Source organism: Eupeodes corollae, chromosome 2 (assembly GCF_945859685.1).
Source record: "Eupeodes corollae chromosome 2, idEupCoro1.1, whole genome shotgun sequence".
In the NCBI taxonomy this organism is placed as follows: Eukaryota; Metazoa; Arthropoda; class Insecta; order Diptera; family Syrphidae; genus Eupeodes; species Eupeodes corollae.
Genome location: NC_079148.1, coordinates 81,060,980 through 81,078,423, shown reverse-complemented (window position 1 = coordinate 81,078,423; position 17,444 = coordinate 81,060,980). Strand labels below are relative to the sequence as shown.

At 33.9% G+C, this 17,444-nt stretch overlaps 3 protein-coding genes across 8 annotated transcripts; 2 read left to right on the top strand and 1 right to left on the bottom strand.

Annotated features, from left to right (window-relative positions):
* Positions 1 to 248: 248 nt before the first annotated feature.
* LOC129946495 (regulator of telomere elongation helicase 1 homolog) lies at positions 249 to 8,570 on the bottom strand. Of its 3 annotated transcripts, none has more exons than XM_056056710.1 (11): positions 8,206 to 8,570; positions 7,286 to 8,146; positions 6,898 to 7,226; positions 3,393 to 3,599; positions 2,909 to 3,329; positions 2,599 to 2,847; positions 2,401 to 2,543; positions 2,210 to 2,339; positions 1,895 to 2,149; positions 1,615 to 1,838; positions 249 to 486 (listed from the first exon to the last, which is right to left on the bottom strand). In XM_056056710.1, the coding sequence occupies exons 1-10, from the start codon at positions 8,401 to 8,403 to the stop codon at positions 1,626 to 1,628; spliced, it is 3,006 nt and encodes a 1,001-aa protein (XP_055912685.1). In that variant the 5' UTR covers positions 8,404 to 8,570; the 3' UTR covers positions 249 to 486; positions 1,615 to 1,625. The 3 variants fall into 3 exon arrangements, with proteins under 3 accessions (XP_055912685.1, XP_055912686.1, XP_055912684.1); XM_056056711.1 differs by lacking the exon at positions 249 to 486 and having other exon boundaries at positions 1,544 to 1,838; positions 8,206 to 8,367; positions 8,428 to 8,569; XM_056056709.1 differs by lacking the exon at positions 249 to 486 and having other exon boundaries at positions 1,544 to 1,838.
* A 1,382-nt stretch (positions 8,571 to 9,952) lies between these two features.
* LOC129946542 (DNA replication complex GINS protein PSF1-like) lies at positions 9,953 to 10,806 on the top strand. Its single transcript, XM_056056767.1, has 3 exons — positions 9,953 to 10,105; positions 10,162 to 10,226; positions 10,291 to 10,806. Exons 1-3 carry the CDS (start codon positions 10,034 to 10,036, stop codon positions 10,736 to 10,738), a joined length of 585 nt encoding a protein of 194 aa, XP_055912742.1. The 5' UTR covers positions 9,953 to 10,033; the 3' UTR covers positions 10,739 to 10,806.
* A 1,658-nt stretch (positions 10,807 to 12,464) lies between these two features.
* Positions 12,465 to 17,114, top strand: LOC129946543 (cytochrome b5). 4 transcript variants are annotated; one of them, XM_056056768.1, is made up of 4 exons: positions 12,465 to 12,712; positions 12,789 to 12,877; positions 12,938 to 13,006; positions 16,546 to 17,114. In XM_056056768.1, the coding sequence occupies exons 1-4, from the start codon at positions 12,599 to 12,601 to the stop codon at positions 16,643 to 16,645; spliced, it is 372 nt and encodes a 123-aa protein (XP_055912743.1). In that variant the 5' UTR covers positions 12,465 to 12,598; the 3' UTR covers positions 16,646 to 17,114. The 4 variants fall into 4 exon arrangements, with proteins under 4 accessions (XP_055912743.1, XP_055912745.1, XP_055912746.1 ...); XM_056056770.1 differs by lacking the exon at positions 16,546 to 17,114 and adding an exon at positions 16,325 to 16,538; XM_056056769.1 differs by having other exon boundaries at positions 12,466 to 12,712; positions 16,561 to 17,114.
* Positions 17,115 to 17,444: the final 330 nt, after the last annotated feature.

Here is a 17,444-nt window from a genome sequence, read left to right as displayed (position 1 = left end):
CTTGGGACTTAGTTTTTTCAATTTCTTTATTTGAATGTAAATAGTAAATACTCACACTTAGCTACAGAATATTTTTTCTGTAGTGTAAACAGCTTAAGCCCATATCAACAATCCATATCACGTTGTGTTAACAAATACCAATCGAATGGTTATAAACCATTTTAAGGCTTGTTATTTTCAGCATGTCCGGAGGCAGAGTTTTTAGATTTATGCATCACACGAGTTTGACATGTTCATAGTCGGCCCTAACAAGGTAACAGTAACAGGAGCGGAATTTTCTTCGATTTTCTACGAATCGGAAATTCTCTCCGACATATGGAATTCAATGCATGCCATTTAAATGCGATGCTTTTGCGATTAAGAACTTTCAAGTTGACAGATACAAACAAATTTTTCTCCTAATTTTTCTAATTTTTGGATTTGTGTTTAATTTGCTCCAAAACAAAAGCAAACTCATTTTTATGTAAACGAAAGTTTTTCTTGAATCTGGAAGAGAATTAAAAGATAAAAAGAATTGTAGAATCATAAGTTCGAATGTGTTGCTTTCGTTTCTCAATTATCTTCTATTCTTTATTTCGTTCGATTCGGTGTCCAAAAATAATCCTTAACTGTCCATTTCTTATTATTATTATATTATTATATTATCCAAATAAATATTTTGTTATTCCAGTTTTTAAACATTTGTCCCTACGGTGTTTCTTTTTGAAGAAGCAAAATTCTATCAAAACGACGTAGCAGTTGATCATGTTTTTTCATTCAACCAAAAGCTAAACTTGTAGTACCCATGGCATGATGGTTAGTGCGTAGGACTGTCATGCAAGGGGTCTTGGGTTCAATCCCTGCCTGTGCCACCTTAATTTAAAAAAAAATAATTTTCGCGGGTGCTGCCTCTTGCGAGGAATTGACAAATCCTTCAAGAGTAATCCTTGTCATGAAAAAGTGCTTTCTCAAAATTTGCCGTTCGGATTCGGCCTTAAATTGTAGGTCCCTTCCATTCCTGACAACATTACTCGCACACAGGAATGGTTGAGAGTTGTAAGTCACTAGGCCCTGGTTCACAACGGACTGTTGCGCCACCCCATTTGATTTGATTTGAAAAGCTGAACTTTATTAATCTACGATTTATTTATTTTCTGCACAACTTCATTTAGTGCATTCTGTTAAAGGCTGCCTTGTCAAATAACTAGTATTTCTTTACAATACAAAATACAAATTGTGATGGACTTGTAGCTTGCCCGAGGAATGTTTTGTAGACAATTATATTATAGGTAGTTTTTGAACGATCAACTGAAGGTAGTTTCCTTGGTCAAAATTTGCGTTCAAAGAATGCAGCTGAATGCAAATAAAGTCCCTTATGTTTGTTGTCTGAACCTGTCCAATGTAAGTAATTTAAGGGCGTGTTTAAAAACGACGACCTAAATAAAAAGTAAAAACCCATAACTAACAAGAGAAGGGAAAAACCACCGGTCAAAATCCCAGAAATTGCAAATGTTAGAAGACGCTATGACACTGGTTAGTTGTGAGGCAAATTAAACGTAGAAAATATTAATTCATAACAATATATTATTTACAAAAACACACAAAAAAATATGAAAAGTAATTATATCTACGTACATTTTTAAAACTTATTCAACTATCCCTTCAATAGTACTATCAAACTTGGTTTTATCTTGTTCCTTAACAAATCTGCGCATGCCTTTCAATAAATAATGCATTGTAGGATGTCCAAAAACATCCGTTAAAACAAATAGTAGATCCGTTATGCTACTGTCTTTTTTATACGACATCAAAGCCTTTACAAATTTTGAATAGTTTTCCGAACTAAGGGAGCCTTTAATCTAAAGTAAAATAAATCATGAAATAATACTTTCTTGCAATAATTATTTTCCCTTACCAATCGCAAGAGATCAACATGTTGCGTTGGAAGCTCTTGGCTCTTCTCTGCAGGTTTCATTATCGAAGTTTGGTTGTTAAAGGAAAAACTTGCACTGGAAGTGCTCGACAACGGATTGTTTGGAACCATTTTAAGTCGTTTTTTCTTTGGATCGTTACTCGTTTGCGCTTGATTTGGAGATGTTCGCTCACGTTTATGAATAGTTACTAAATTTGAATTGTCCGAACGTGAAATTGTTGCATTAAAGTCGATAGTCTAAAATTAAAACAAGTTATGTTCAATTTAAATAAATAAATGTTAAAATTCAACACATACAGATATATCAGAGTCTAATCGACTTATAAAATCACTTGCAGACGGAGCAGCTGATGATCTAGACTTTCCAACAGCATTCGAATAGTCGTCGGGACTCCAACCTGTGATTTTGTTTGTATTTTCTATCTTACTAAATAAGAAATTCTGATATAAAATAGTAATTCGATTATTTAGTGGCAGGAATTCATTACATTGCTTCAAAGTGAGCACTTTTGAATTTATTTTTGGCTTCCAGAACCAAAGCTGGATCTGCAAATTGTTTCATTTTAAGAACTCCAGTATCCAAAGTTTCACTAACTATCGTTTCAACAGATCTTATGCATGCCTTCGGAAGCTAAGAAAACAAACAATCGTTAACACACGTCTCTTAAAAGCAATACCTAACTCACTGTCTTTTCGGCATTTCGAAAGAATCTTGATAGCTCACCTATGACAGGGCCGAAATTTTGGTGTTGCGGTGAGCCCTTCAAATGTTCCCGGATCCAGGTTGACAGCTGGTTTATCTGGCCAGGCTGATTAAAACGTGAATCACAGAGTAAAATTGCACCGTAATCATTTCGATGTCGGATGACACGTCCAATGGCTTGATTAACAGCTCGAGTTGCTTCTAAGGAATACCATGAATTTCCAGTTAGAAGCTGAAAAGAAAAAATAATATAACACATTAAAAGGAACACATGTGACTTGAAGTTTTACTACCTCATTCTCCTTTGTTCGATTTTCATCCAAATATTTTTTTTTAAGAACAACACGAGGATCTTTGAGAGGAGGAAATGGTAAACCTGTTATTATAACCGCGCGACCATTAGCATCCGCAAAGTCCAGGCCTTCGGAGACTTTGCCACGACATACAGCCATAAATATTGCCCCTTTAGTTGCAGGGTTTTGAATATTTTCATAGAATTCTATCATTGTTTGGTTAAATGCATCTTTACTGCGCGGTTCAACAAAAATCGGTTTATGACGAGCGATTTGTGACCAAATACCACTTGCTTGCCAACTATCAACACATTTGTTCATAAGTGGATATGATGGAAAGAACACTAAAAGGCCATCAGGAATTATGGGACAAAAAGAGAGAATGGTACGTCCGAGTGAGTTAACATATTTTGGATTGTCTCTGAAAATATTAGAAATAGATATGTGAGGTAAGCAAATAATATACAAAAAAGTCTAAACTTACCGATTTTGATAATTTGATATTAAAAGTTCCTTATCTGGCCCATAGGAGACTATTTTTACACATACTTGTGATTTTCCCACGATGTGTGGATTTTCAAGGCTCTGTGCAATCGGAATGGCTAATTCGGCTATCAATGGTTTTAGTGGAGCTAGTGTTCCGCTTGTTAGAATAATACTCCGGACGTTTTTATTTAATAGCTGTTCCATTCTTTGACGTATTTTAAAACATTAAGTCATTGATTTAAATCGAAAAGGGATTTATTTTAAATCTTCTGTCTGTTAGTTAATACTACAATAAGGAACTTTATTGATCGAACTGCACAATGCAATGTAAGACTGTCATATTTGTGTTCAAATTTTCATTTTTAGCAAGAAAATTTTCTCCAGCGTAGGTTCACTGAGCTTTGAGTTCTTGATAAATTTTTATATTTTGTTTGCAATAAACAAATTAAACAATTAAGTTGTTCTAAATATTTATAAGCTTTTACTAAGATATTAAGAAATACTATTTTGGCCGACCTTTGCTAAATCAGTAAGCGATGTTAATGACAGCTTATGCTGCAGCTATTCTTTTAGATGCAGCTTAGTTAAGGTTAGGTTAAAGTTGCTGTCTGTGATGGAGTAGGACACATTAAGGTTAGTTTAATGGCCTATTGTGATACCACATGAACCTTGAGGCTTTCTTCTAAGCTCAGTAAAACCAGTTTGAGTACCTTACGAAACGTGAGAGGCTGATTATGTTAAGGTAATTCTTGCGTTTTTGAGCTAGAGCTGGGCATGTACAAAAAAGGTGAAAAACTGTTTCCTCCTCTTCCTCATCTATACAGCTTCTACAAAAGACATTTGAGAATACAGATAGCAAGCACCTTGATCGCTTTAAACACTAAACAAGGCTAGGTGGAACACGCTACAAGGATTGGGAAGGAAGAATGAGAGACTTAATTGCTCTTCCACCAACCCCTCGTGTTGTTTTTGATCCATCTGTATAAAAGTGAACTGACTCGTCTTCCAGGAATGCTTTGTCCTGCCAGAAAAATCTCGAAGGTGTAGAAATGTTGAAGTTTCTGTTGAATTGCAGTTGGGGTAGTGTGTAGTCTGTATGCTTTGGAATTGATAATAAATACTTAAGAATTACAGAGTGGTCAATGCTGTTCCGTTCAGACAAGCCGCCTCTGATGTGCTGGGTTTCAATAAACCACCAACAAGGAACCCCTGATTTTATGAGGAAATGCAAATTCAGCCAAACAACAGGCACGCAAAGCGGAGCTGCATAAAAGGACGAGAGCTGCTCATGAGCTCAATGAGCAGAAGAGGCGAGTGGAACACCGACTTCTCAAAAGGAAAAAGAGAGCGCATGAGAGGCGTGCGGTCGAAGGTATTGAGAGGTTTAAAAGCAGAAATGAAGTTCGAAAGTTTTATGAACAGGTGAAACTCAATTCAAAGGTACAGAAACCTAGAACCGAAGGCTGCAAAGACGAAAGTGGAAACATCATAGTGGAACCGCAGTTAATGCTGAGGATATGGAATGGCCGAATTCCGCTCTCAGGCAGGATAAGACGAAGTAAAGATGGCCATATCTAAGCTGAAGTATAATAAAGCTACTGGAGCAGATAGCTTGAATGCCGAGCTCTTTAAAGCAGCTGGAGATAAGTTGGTTACGAGCATGCACCAACTTATCTGTAATATATGGTTGGAAAAAAGCATGCCCGATGAATGGAACCTCAGTATTGTTTGCCCGATCCTGAAAAAAGGAGACCCTCTAAACTGCACCAACTATAGAGGAATCAGTCTACTTAACATGGCCTACAAAATCTTCCTTGCCGTAATATGTGAACGTCTAAAGGCCATCGTTAAAAACCTGATAGGTCCTTATCAGTGTTGTTTTAGACCAGGAAAGTGATCAAATATTCACATTACGGCTGATGATGGAAAAAACCTAAGAACACCAAATCGACACCCACCATCTTTTCGTCGATTTCAAGGCCGCATATGAAAGCATCTACAGGGACGAGCTGTATAGAGCCATGTCTAGTTTTGGCATTCCTGCCAAACTCGTCCGTTTGTGCAGGATGACAATGGAGAATTCACTCTGCTCCATAAAGGTTGGAAAAAACTTAACAGAACCTTTCGATGTCAAAAAAAGGTTTTAGACAAGGTGATGCGCTGTCATGCGATTTTTTTAACATTGTACTTGAAAGAATAGTGCAGAGCTCACACGTCAACACTAGAAGCACTATCTTTCAAAAGAATAACTCTTGCTTACCGCTGTTTCTTTGGACTAAGAAAGCAATTCAGGGGAAAAGCAATCTCTCGAAGGACCAAAGTATCGCTATATAAGACCCTGCTATACGGTGCAGAAGCATGTAGTATGACAAAAGCGGATGAAAGCACCTTGGGTCGTTTCGAGAGAAAAGTTCTTCGTGTGATCTACGGTAACGTATGCATCGAAGAGGAGTGGAGGAGAAGATGGAACGACGAGTTGTACGGGCTGTACAGCGACGTAGACTTAGCCAGAAGTCCAACGACTTGATGGCTGGGTTACGAAGAGCGCATGGAAGACGTAGACTTAGCCAAAAGTCTAACGACTTAGATGGCTGGGTCACGTAGAGCGCATGGAAACCAATGCTCCGGCCCGGAAAGTCTTCGCATCCAGACCCACAGTACAGCGCAGTACAGGAATACCGCGAATCAGGCGGCGCGCACAAGTGGAAAGTGACCTCACCCAACTTGGGCGCGAAACTGGAGACATCTAGCTAGGGACCGAGCTAGATGAAGAAGTTTGTTGGGTGAGGCCCTAGTAAGAAGTAAGGAATGCTGTTCTTAATACACTGCGACGAAGCTTTGAGACGAAGAAAAAAAAACTTTCAGCTATTTGTGTGCTAAATATATCAAGAGGTTTAGGTAAAGCATGTACTAGGTGTCAGTGCCGCAGACAAGGTCGTGCGAAGCGATCCGATTATACATAGGCAAGTTGAGCGTTAGCTTTATTTAGTTTGTAGCAGTTTATGGCTTTTTCTAAAGCAGTCCACTATACTGCCTTACTGTACATATATAGCGGCCTGATTACCGATGTGTATAACCAATGCGTGATTCGGGGTTGTTAGCCCCATTTATTACAAACAGCTTTTTTGCAAGAAAAGAGAGCTACATTAGCATTTATGACTCTTTCTTGTATCTTGCGTTTGCAATTTAGTTTTTTGTCTAAGATAAGAACCAAGTACTTAGCCTTGCCTGATAACTTAATCGAAGCCCTTTAATATAGAGAGGGTTAACAAATGGAATTTTGTGTTTCCTCGAAAATAGGACTAATTCTGTTTTGTTCGGGTTGACACCATGTCAACACTGATCAGCATAAAGTGTTAGAAAGCAGCTACTTAGCATTCTGTTCAATGGATTATACATTTTTAAGCAGAAGTTAGGGTTATAATAAACAGAATTAATTTATATTGCATTTGAATTAGACACATTTTACAAATACTCTTAAAAGTTCAACATGATAATCTTACCCAAATCCAGGATTAAAGCACCAATAGTTGATTATTTTAGCGTTCTTAGTACTTGCAGGCCCCTTAGTAGTTAACCATCCATCGCCTTTACCACCTTTACCAGGACCATATTTCTGTTGTTTGACTTCTTCAATTTGGACATGAACTTTAAAGCTTTTGTGAATTTTTCCCTGATTCTCATCTTTATTAAAGTACACTACAGTTATTAAATCCTTCAGAACTTCAAATCCAGCCCCCTTCCGAAACATTGTATTTTGAGAAGCCATAGCAAGAAATTGCAATAGCTTTTCCAACAGCGAAACCACCATATTCGCACTTCCAGTTGTAATCTGCAAATAAGAAGATATAAATTTACATTGATGACGAAAATACTGCCTTAGACACTAACGTTGCCCTTTTCTAGAATTTCGAACATGAAAGAAGGGGGAAAAGTTGCCCCGTCACTTTTGTTTGGCACTTCAATTTCATCGACTTCCTTTTCAAGAGAAAGTAGCATTTCTTTCAGTAATGCCAGATCATCCAATGTGAAGTCTTTTGGCTCGTCCGACCCTTCACCTAGTAGGTCTTCGCTCATCGCCTTCATTATGTGCGTCACATCATCAATGGCCAAGGCAATGTCGGAGGATTTAATCATAACCGACGCAGATTCCTCACACAGATTTTCTACGTTGTGCGCTTCGTCAAGAATCACAATAGTATTATCTAAGTTCACTTTGTTGGCCTTTCGAGCTTTTGGATCGAGCAAATAATTATAGGGCATAAATGTTATATCTGCGTCATCGACAAGCTCTTTTGACGAATAATACGGACACATTTTTAGCTTTTTACCAATCGCCATAAGATCTTCAACATCCATAACAGGCTGCATTCTGAACTCTGGGCTGTCTTTTTTCGATTCTACTTTTGAAAAGAAGCTGCACGATCTTGTCTGAACTCGCACCTTACACATTTGTACTTTGTTGGAATTTCCTTGCTCTCGCATTACTTCTGGATGAATACAAAGCTGGTCTCGAGAGCCGAGAACTACAGCTCGCATGAAGGAGTAAGACGTTTGCTTCAGTTCCTTCATTGCTTGCGTTAACTGCGAATGTGTACGAGAAGCGTAAATAATCTTGGGCACGCCCCAGCCACCCCGTTTTTGGCCTTTAGGGTCGTTTATTTTGGCAAGGATCGCTTCAACGGTCGTATCAGATGTCGATTGGAAGTCAGTTTGCTGGTGCATTTTTTGAGTTTGCATTTGAGTTTGCATCTGCAAAGTTCTACGATAAATTTTCTGACAAATTGAAGAGATCTTTTAAGAAAACATACCTCTTCCTTCTTAAATAAGACCCATGCAAGTGAGGAACACAACAAGCTGAGAGTTTTACCAGTTCCAGTGGGGGATTCCAAAACTGCATTGGTGCTCGTCTTAAGTGATTCAATGACTTTTTCCATGAAAGCCTTTTGGACATCATAAGGTTCGAAAGGAAACTTTACAGGGATATTGTTTATCATATATTCTGGCATTTTTGTTAATAAACATGTATTTACAGAATTAAGTTAAGGCAAAAGTCCAAGTAAATTTATAAACAAAAATTGAAGCCTATGTTATTTGTTATCCAAAAAATACCGCGTTACTTATTTCGATTTCGGATGCAGTTGCAATAAAACGTCAATTGTGATTTGTATGTTTGTTTGAGAACTTGATATTTTAACAAAAGTTCCGCAAATTCTTTTTTGACTCATTGAGACCTATATTTGAAAAAAAAATTATTTATATTATGTTTGGACTTATATCTTGCATACTATCTGTTATACTACGTTTCCACCGGGCACTAAACCGAGATTTAGCTAGATTTGTCACAAATCTCCTTGATATCTCACAGATTTAAAATCGAAATTTTAATCTCATTAAATGAAGATTTCAAATAAAACTCATTGAAATCTACTTGGAAGCATTAGTTTGTCAAATCAAACAAACTTTTGTTTCGGAGAATAATTGTTGAACTGACCCATTTAAACGCCAATTTTGTTTATTAACAGATGGAAATGTCAACAAAAACTATCTGCCTCACCATATGATTCAAATTGAAAACAATAAACAACTCAAAAACGAAAACGAAAGAAATCAAAAACGAAATAAAATGTAATAGTACGTTTCCACCAAAAAATAATCTGAGATTTAAGGCAAATGATTTAAAATAAATCATGAGGTGTTTCCACCAAAGAAAAGGAGATTAATTTGACGTTGTCATAACAACCAATCGTTATTAGTTTTATTTTATTCTTGTACCTATGTATTTATTATTTTTGTAACTTAAAAAAACAGGTCCATGATAATGCTATAAATTTTGCATACAAAGTTGTTATTTGAATTATCTTTATGTACTAAAAAATATATTTGATTAAAAAATCAAGTTAAGAATTCCACTAACCATTGTCGACTATTTATTTTAAAAAATACGAATTTTTTAGTGGCTGAAAATGAAAAGTAACCACTTATTGTATTTACTATTTTATGTTTTAAAGTTGGCAACTGACATCAGAAAAACTTTTGAGAGAGAAAGAAACATCAAGGATTTGTTATTATTGTAGAAGATGGAGATAGTTAGATAGTTGTTAGACGACAAGCTGAAATTGTGTAATCAGACAGAACTAGTTATCTCGTTTATTCCTTAAACACGACATACCCAAGTATTGAGTATCAACTCATTTTCATGTACTCGTATGTATATTTTTGAGCTTATGGAAATCTTAATTTATCGAAGTGCCAAAACCCAAACACTTCAGCTTGACTCGTTTGTGTAAGGCCAGCTTAACATGCAGTGCAAGAAAAAAATACACATTTTGTCCCTAAAATTTTAATATTTACAAAAATTGTTGCTAGCTTCCATGAGAATGTAACAATTAAAAACTTGAAGGTCAATGACAGGATTAATCCAGTACAAGGGGGTTACTATTCCTGCATCTTCGTATAAGCGGGGCATTAATTCATAGTTTCCGTGTTCATCCGTTGTCTCTGTAATCAAAAAGAAGAATAAATTTGTACCGCAAATATAACAAAAATAAGATACAAAAAAAATTGACTTTTGTTTCTTGATTAGAATAAAAAGTTGTTTACGTTTTCTTTAAATTTTCCCAAACAAAAAACATCGCAATGTTCACTGACAAAGCATTTGAATTGATTAAAGAATTGGAGAGAGCATCACAAACTATTCCCCCGTTCGATGTAAGTTAATTTCACATTAATCGGCAGTTTACTAATTTATATATTCATTTCGAAAGGACGACGGAGTACGGCAAGTTCTGGAAGAAATTAAAGCAATTTTTGAAGAAAACTGTACACAAGCGTAAGTTTTTAATTTATTTACTAACTATAAAGGCATTTCTAAAAGCAATTTTCAACAATCTCAGCAACAATTACTCAACGACTGGTGATCGTACTCTTTGGCCTTTGTTAAATTATCGTCATGCAGCCCTTCAACGCAACAAACGATGTTTGCTTGCATATCTCTATCAAAGATTGCAAAAGATTAAAGCCCTGCGGTGGGAGTTTGGCCCTCTCATACCTTCTGACATCAAAGAATCCCTTTGTGAACCAGAAGTAAATTTCTTTAATTCCTATTCAAAATCACTGGCTACTTATATGCGATCAATTGGGGATGGTCAAGGATTAGACTTAACTGGAGACTTAAGGCCTCCTAAATCACTTTACATTGAAGTGCGATGCATAGAAGATTATGGAAAATTCGAGTTAGAAGATGGAGAAGTTATTTTATTGCGCAAAAACAGTCAACATTATCTACCTAGATCTCAGGTTGAGTCGCTCATACGACAGGGAGTTTTGCAGCATATTTCCTGAAAATTGTATTAGATAAGTTTATTGTTTTAATTAGTAATCGTAGAATTTGAATAAATTTTGTAAAAGCATGGTTTTGGTTCCTCTATTCCTCCATTATAAAGATGTTATAACAGCTGTTTTGTTATCAGGGCTGTCGTAGTAATAGTTTATTATGTTCCGTGATTCGTGCACAATATTCAATTTTAAATTTAAAGCTTTTATTGAAAAGGGCTCAATTTTCCATTACTGCAGCACGAATTTCGGCATGCGGCTTTTTTTTTATTTGATTTATATATGCAAATAAATATTGATAATCGAAATTTAAGAGCGAAGAAATATTTATTTCTATTTTAAATTAATTTTCAATGTTCACTTTTCCGCGTATACATATAAGTGCTGCTTTTGTTTTTTTGTTGCATTTTGTCTCAGAAATTATTTTATCATTACTTTTGAGAGATGATAGTGGAATTTTTTGAAAGTACAATGACTCGTACATGTTTATGTATCTATTAAATAACTAATTTTTAATGATTTTAGCATTCAATGGGCTTAAGGAATCTAACAAACCAAAAATTGAAAACATAAATGTCTATTTGTTTTCAAAAGATTATAATGAGCTTCATAAAATATTGTTGAATAAAAATTCATCAATAAATATTTTTGTATATTTTGGTTTTCTGATTCGCCTTTTGTCCTAAATTGTGTTTAGCAAAATATTTACTCACTTATTGCAACAAAAACGTTCATTGCAACTACAATGGTAATTACTAGTTGTGGTAATCGAGAACACAATACATACTATTTACAGTATATTATCTCGATGTGCCTCAAGTGGGAATAACAGTTAAATCTTGTTTACTATAGTGTATACCAAATAATACATAGAACTCAAGTGAAATTTAGAAAAAATATCAATATTCGTATCAAAAAGTTTTTTTTAGGATGAGCAAGGGAAAATATGAAAGTTTAAAAGCAAATCTTTCCTTCCTTCTAAATAAAGTAATTGGGGAGAGTACGATAATTTAGGCGACAAAGTTTACGGATTTGTATAAAATAGTTAAAAACAGGCATTTTTCACTTATAGAACCTGAATTTTTGAAAATTACATTTTAAACCTGATTTTTAAATTTTGTTGACCAAACAATTGAAACAATTTTTTCAAAAGCTATGCAAGAAAGTTATAAATTGATTTAAAAACAAGCTAATGGACAAAAAATTGCAAAAAACCTAGTTGTAAGTAAAATTATTTTTCAATTTTTTTTTGCATTTAACATGCATATTTTTTTTTAAATTGCCCATGCTCCCTCAGCGGGGCGAGATAGTCTCAAGTCCTCAAGTTTCTGGTATCTGATTGGCCTGCTGCCAAAATATTGACTTCCAATTAAGGCATTGGCAATTAGAAAGTTCACTGTTCACTCTAAACTATCAGGCAAGTCAACTTATGTCAAAATGACAATGATTTTTTCATTCAACTGAAAGTTGAACTTTATGACTCTATGGTGTAAGTTCAAAGACTGCAGTTGACTGCAAATGAAGTCCCTTATGATGTCTTAACCTGCCAGTTTTTGAATGACTTACAGTGACATTTCCAATTCTATTGTTCATATTTGAAATATATAAATTTAACTTTTGAAAAAAAAAAAACAGGTAGCGGGTTCTAGCATTAAACAAAAATGTATACGAGACCGGCAGCCCTGGTAGTGACATTGATTCACAACAAGTGTTTTTTTTGTAATTTCATTTTCCAATTGTCAAAGATTGGTTATCAGTTGGTGAAACATTACATGAACATCCACATCCCAAATATTATATTACTAACTTGTTTTACTAGAGGACATAAATCTGTTAAAATTGATTAATTGATCTTAAACAAAAAAAAAAATGTCAGTGGTTAAAGAAATCCCATTGGAAGTTGTAAAACAACACAACAAAAAAGATGATTTATGGCTGGTTATTGAGGACAAAGTCTATGATTTAACTAAATTTCGCTTAGAGGTTAGTATCTACATATGTATGTACCTAAAATAAAAGTCAATCATTGTTGTGTTTAATTACTTAATTTATATCTCAGCACCCTGGAGGCGAAGAAACATTGGATGATTCTGCTGGCAGAGATGCAACAAGAGATTTTATCGATGCAGGACATAGCAGTGAAGCAAGGTATCATGATTTCATTTTGCAATAAATGACCGCATCTTATGACTCTATTTTTCTAAACAGAACAATGATGAAGAAATACTTAATTGGAGAATTACCGGCTGCAGACAGAAAGAAGCCCTTACCAATTAGGTAAGCCCAAAATATCTAACTAACTTTGGTAAATGTTGCATGTCGCACTTATTAAATTAACCCAGTGTTTAACACATGATACTGAATCCACTCGGGTGATAGAAAGGCGTAGGGAATATCGTATTGAGTTTCAACCGGCTATGAACAAGTTATTTAAATTTATTAAACCAGTGTTTAACACATGATACTGAATCCACTCGGATGATAGAAAGGCGTAGGGAATATCGTATTGAGTTTCAACCGGCTATTTACAAGTTATTTTCTTGTTACATAAGCTTTTTTTATAAATCATAGATTTCTAATGTGTTTAGTTTAAACATGATAACTACATATGTACATATTTACACGTAACTAAGATAAGTCCCATCGTACAAACAAATGTACTTCCAATTTGGTACTCATATGCATTGGACTGAAAATATTTCTATTTTTTTGCAACGTAAAATAAAAATAATTCCTTACTGAATTAATGCCAAAATAACTTATTATATTTATATCAAACACCAAATATTTTTATGAGTCAAGTTCAAGAAAATAAGATCACAAATTCAACATCCTCAGTATTTAAAACAAAATCCTCAGAAAAACATACATTTTTGCAGTCAAATTCTGAAGAAAGAATTAAGATTTGCTTGCTAAACTTAAAAGTTGAAAGAAGCAAAAATACGGGATATTATTTTCCTGATAGACGTATGAGAAGTGTAGATATGACATTTCATTATATTCTATCTATAGTGAGGATAAATAATTGGTTTAACATTTTAGCAAACACATTAGGAAATAAAGTCGAAATAAACCTTATATAAACACCACAAGATTTATATCGCACTTAAAATAAATTATCATTATGTTTGAAATATAATAATGTAATAGTATAGTCTTTAAAAAGATTAAAATTGGCATTTTGGAAAAAAAAAACATATAAGAAAAATAAAAGACCAACGAATTAATTTTAAAACTGTTTGAATCTATATAATGCATTTATATATCCAGACAAAAGATAGGGCTTAACTATGGCTTAGAAAATTCGAATTTTCAAAAACAATGGAAACGTTCTGTTTTTTTTTTTTTAATTTACTCAATTTTAGTAAAACATAAATCCATAGAGTTTTTAAATTGGCGCAGGTAAATTTTGGCGCCCCATGGTGGTCATATTGTTTTGTTTATTATTCAATTGTGTATCATGGAAAGTTACAGGATTTAACAGCACGTTCAATGATTAAACTTTATTATCAAAATGAGTGTTCGTTTCATTGCCCCCATTTACGGTAGTCGTGGTTTCAGTAAACAATTAGCCAACACCCGTACTTTCAAGGAACGCAAGATCGGCCGAGAACATAGCCGCGGTCCGTGAAAGTGTACAGCAGAACCCGAGGTAGTCTATTCCTTGCCGTGCACAAGAACTTGACCTTTCGCACACTTCAACTTGGCGAATTTTGCTTAGGGACTTAGGCCTACACCCCTACAAGATCCATCTGACCGAGGAGTTCAAACATCATGACGACGATAACTAATTTATTGTGGCCCAAATTGAACCATATGGACCTAGACGACATGTGTTTCCAGTAGGACGGCGCTACGTACCTCAAAGCAAACGCCAACACACAACATTTGTTCTGTAAACCTTTTGTTTAATTAATTGCATACATTTCAGCCGCCACTAATACCCATTCTGTTATTCCTTAATACAATTATCGTCAGATGTATTTAAATTCGTATGGAATTTTTAAGAAGTAATACCATTTACTTAACCAACAGTGAGTTCAAATTTTGATCACGAATAATAAATACGTAGAGTGCTTTTAAAAGAATAGCAGCGAATTTCACGAATTTTCAAATTTAAATAAATGTTATTTGTTTAGTTTTGTTTTCGATTTCTTCTTCGTGCATTTGTAAGGGAATTTTACAAATATTGCTTGTGTCTTTTAGATGCTAAGGCAGCGAAGTTTTATTTACAATGCAAAATTTTAAGCAAACCTTACTACTAAATATTGCCTTATAATGTCGACAATATAAAATTATATTTTTTTGCACAATAGATTTATACAACTTAGTTTGAGAGCTCTGTGCCACTTGTTTTTGTATTTGTTCAATGTTTTTATGCATATACACATTTCTTTAAATCTTAAACCCCACAACATACATTCGTGTTATATTTATTAAATATAAAAAAAAAATTATTTTTAATTAAAGTTATTAAATTATTTTTATATTTTATGTTGTTTTGTGTATTTTTTATGATGACGGTACCACAGTGGACGGTACCACAGTGGACGAAAAATTGTTGACATTTTTCTTCCATAACTTTCAATCATATTATGCAACTCGTTACATGTCCTTCGGTTTAATCTCCCAAAGCTTCTCTTTGATATCTGCCCACAAGTTCTGTATATGTCGGCCATGCAAATTAGCAGTCCACTACTTATGTCGATGTTCTTATTTCGAAACCCCTGCTTTGCTTTCCTATTCGTACTTCTTTTGTTTCGGGTATACATACAATACATATATCCCGTTGAAGTAATTTTTCGTTTTTTGCACATGGCAGCAGATAAATAAGTAGGTAATACCCGTGAAACTTTATGTGGCACAGGCAGGGAATGAATTCAAGACAGTCCACCTACAGCGTGATGCTTTGTAGTATTTAGACAGTTAATTTTATTTCAAATTCAATATATAAGAACATCGTATTAGCTTTTAAGTACCGAACTGTACTCTACAATAGCTAGATTTCGTCTTCTTTTTATGGTAGAGTTTTTTTCTAAAAGTGTTTTAAATATAACCGTTTCAGAGTTAGAAGTCGGAAAGTGCGCAACGGTCAGTAATTTTGTGAGATTAAATTAATTATGACAACATTAAATTAAGTGAAAAAAGTACCTATTATTTAAAATGTATGTTTGTCGCGACCTTCAGCGGTCCTTAATTTACGAGCAGGCAGTCTTACTATTCTGAACTATCCAGGGAGAAAATATAATATATTAAGAGAAGAATAAAATCTTATTTTTTGGTGTTAAGATGTAAAATAAACTACTTCACATTCTATCTTACAAAAATTTGAAAATTAAACTTTATCGCAATATTTGTATTAGCACGAAAAAGGGACTTAATTTAAATAAAAATACAACAATTTAATAACCGCATGGTATCACATTGGGTAAAAATTAGACATTATTTAACTTGACCTAAATATTTTTTACTGTAAAAATATATAAATATCTGGACTGTTAAATTGCACTTCTATTATTTTGGCGGTAATTCTATATGGGAAAAAAAAGTCTTGGTCGCTACTAATTTTAAATATATTTCCAAACTATTTCACAGGTCAGATAATTTGAAACGATGTTGTTCGTTGTCTTAAAAATAAAGTTGCGTCTTTTTACTTTAAAATTATAAAAGAGTTTTAAACATGCGTTTAAATTACACTTTTCACAGTAAATTTGTTGAATTAACTTCATTTGTATATATTTAGTTTTTTTCTTGTTTGTTATTTTTTGATGTTTTGTATACAAAATAAATACTTAAAATATGATATTTACTTTGAGTTGTTTTATTTCAAGGGAAATTGGACTTGCTGTTGGAGCCATTGTTATTGGAATTGCAACTGTATTCATCATTAAAAAAATGGTTTTAAATAAGAATTGAAATCTTTATGGATATTTTTATTCCAACTCCATAATTAAAGTTGTAAAAAAAGATCGACTATTGTCTCTGAATTGCTGAATGACCCTTAAAACCGAAAAAAATGATGCAAATAGATTTAAAATTAAAATAGAAAAATATGTATATCTACCTAAACGCGTAAAGGCAATACATTCCAATGTAAATGAAAAAACAAAATATGGTGCATAAAATGCTTGTCTCTTACTGTGTTGAATTTTATTTTAACAAAAAGTATTATAGGTATGTGCACACTTATTTCAATAAATAGCTCAATGTTTTATCAAAAAATATATAATAATTACGAATTTTGCCCAAACGAGTACTAAAAAATGCATTTTGTATAGATCATTTTAGGAAATAATCTTTTTAACAATGTATAGTTGCAGATTAACAAATAAATCAATTGTAAAATTGAAATCAATAAACAATTTTGTAATATAATAATTAATAATTATTTAGCAGTTATGAATATAGTCTAAAGCCTTTTTGACGGGAAAGGGCATAATGTTAATAACAAAAACACTATAATTGAGTGTTTTTGGTTAATAACACGTCTGCAATTTATCGACGTTCGGTCAAATTGAGAACAGACTTATGGGGTTTGCTTTCTTTCGACATACAAGCTGCACAGAGGATTTTGCCCATTAGCATAAGCATGCGTTAGTTGTCCCGTGCCTTCTTATGGAAAAATCCAAATTCTAATTGGTTGTTATAGGCTTTGGTCTTATGCACAATTAGGTGGAAAACAATATAAGGTAAACTCAGCCGATCAAAAAAAATC

Coding starts and splice junctions, on each gene's coding strand:
- LOC129946543 (XM_056056768.1), top strand. CDS start 12,599: ATGTCAGTGGTTAAAGAAATCCCATTGGAAGTTGTAAAACAACACAAC. Junction 12,713..12,788: donor TAACTAAATTTCGCTTAGAG/GTTAGTATCTAC, acceptor TTTATATCTCAG/CACCCTGGAGGCGAAGAAAC. Junction 12,878..12,937: donor GGACATAGCAGTGAAGCAAG/GTATCATGATTT, acceptor TTTTCTAAACAG/AACAATGATGAAGAAATACT.
- LOC129946542 (XM_056056767.1), top strand. CDS start 10,034: ATGTTCACTGACAAAGCATTTGAATTGATTAAAGAATTGGAGAGAGCA. Junction 10,106..10,161: donor AAACTATTCCCCCGTTCGAT/GTAAGTTAATTT, acceptor TCATTTCGAAAG/GACGACGGAGTACGGCAAGT. Junction 10,227..10,290: donor GAAGAAAACTGTACACAAGC/GTAAGTTTTTAA, acceptor CAACAATCTCAG/CAACAATTACTCAACGACTG.
- LOC129946495 (XM_056056710.1), bottom strand. CDS start 8,403: ATGCCAGAATATATGATAAACAATATCCCTGTAAAGTTTCCTTTCGAA. Junction 3,600..6,897: donor TGCTTTAATCCTGGATTTGG/GTAAGATTATCA, acceptor AATACGTCAAAG/AATGGAACAGCTATTAAATA. Junction 2,544..2,598: donor TTCGAAATGCCGAAAAGACA/GTGAGTTAGGTA, acceptor TTGTTTTCTTAG/CTTCCGAAGGCATGCATAAG.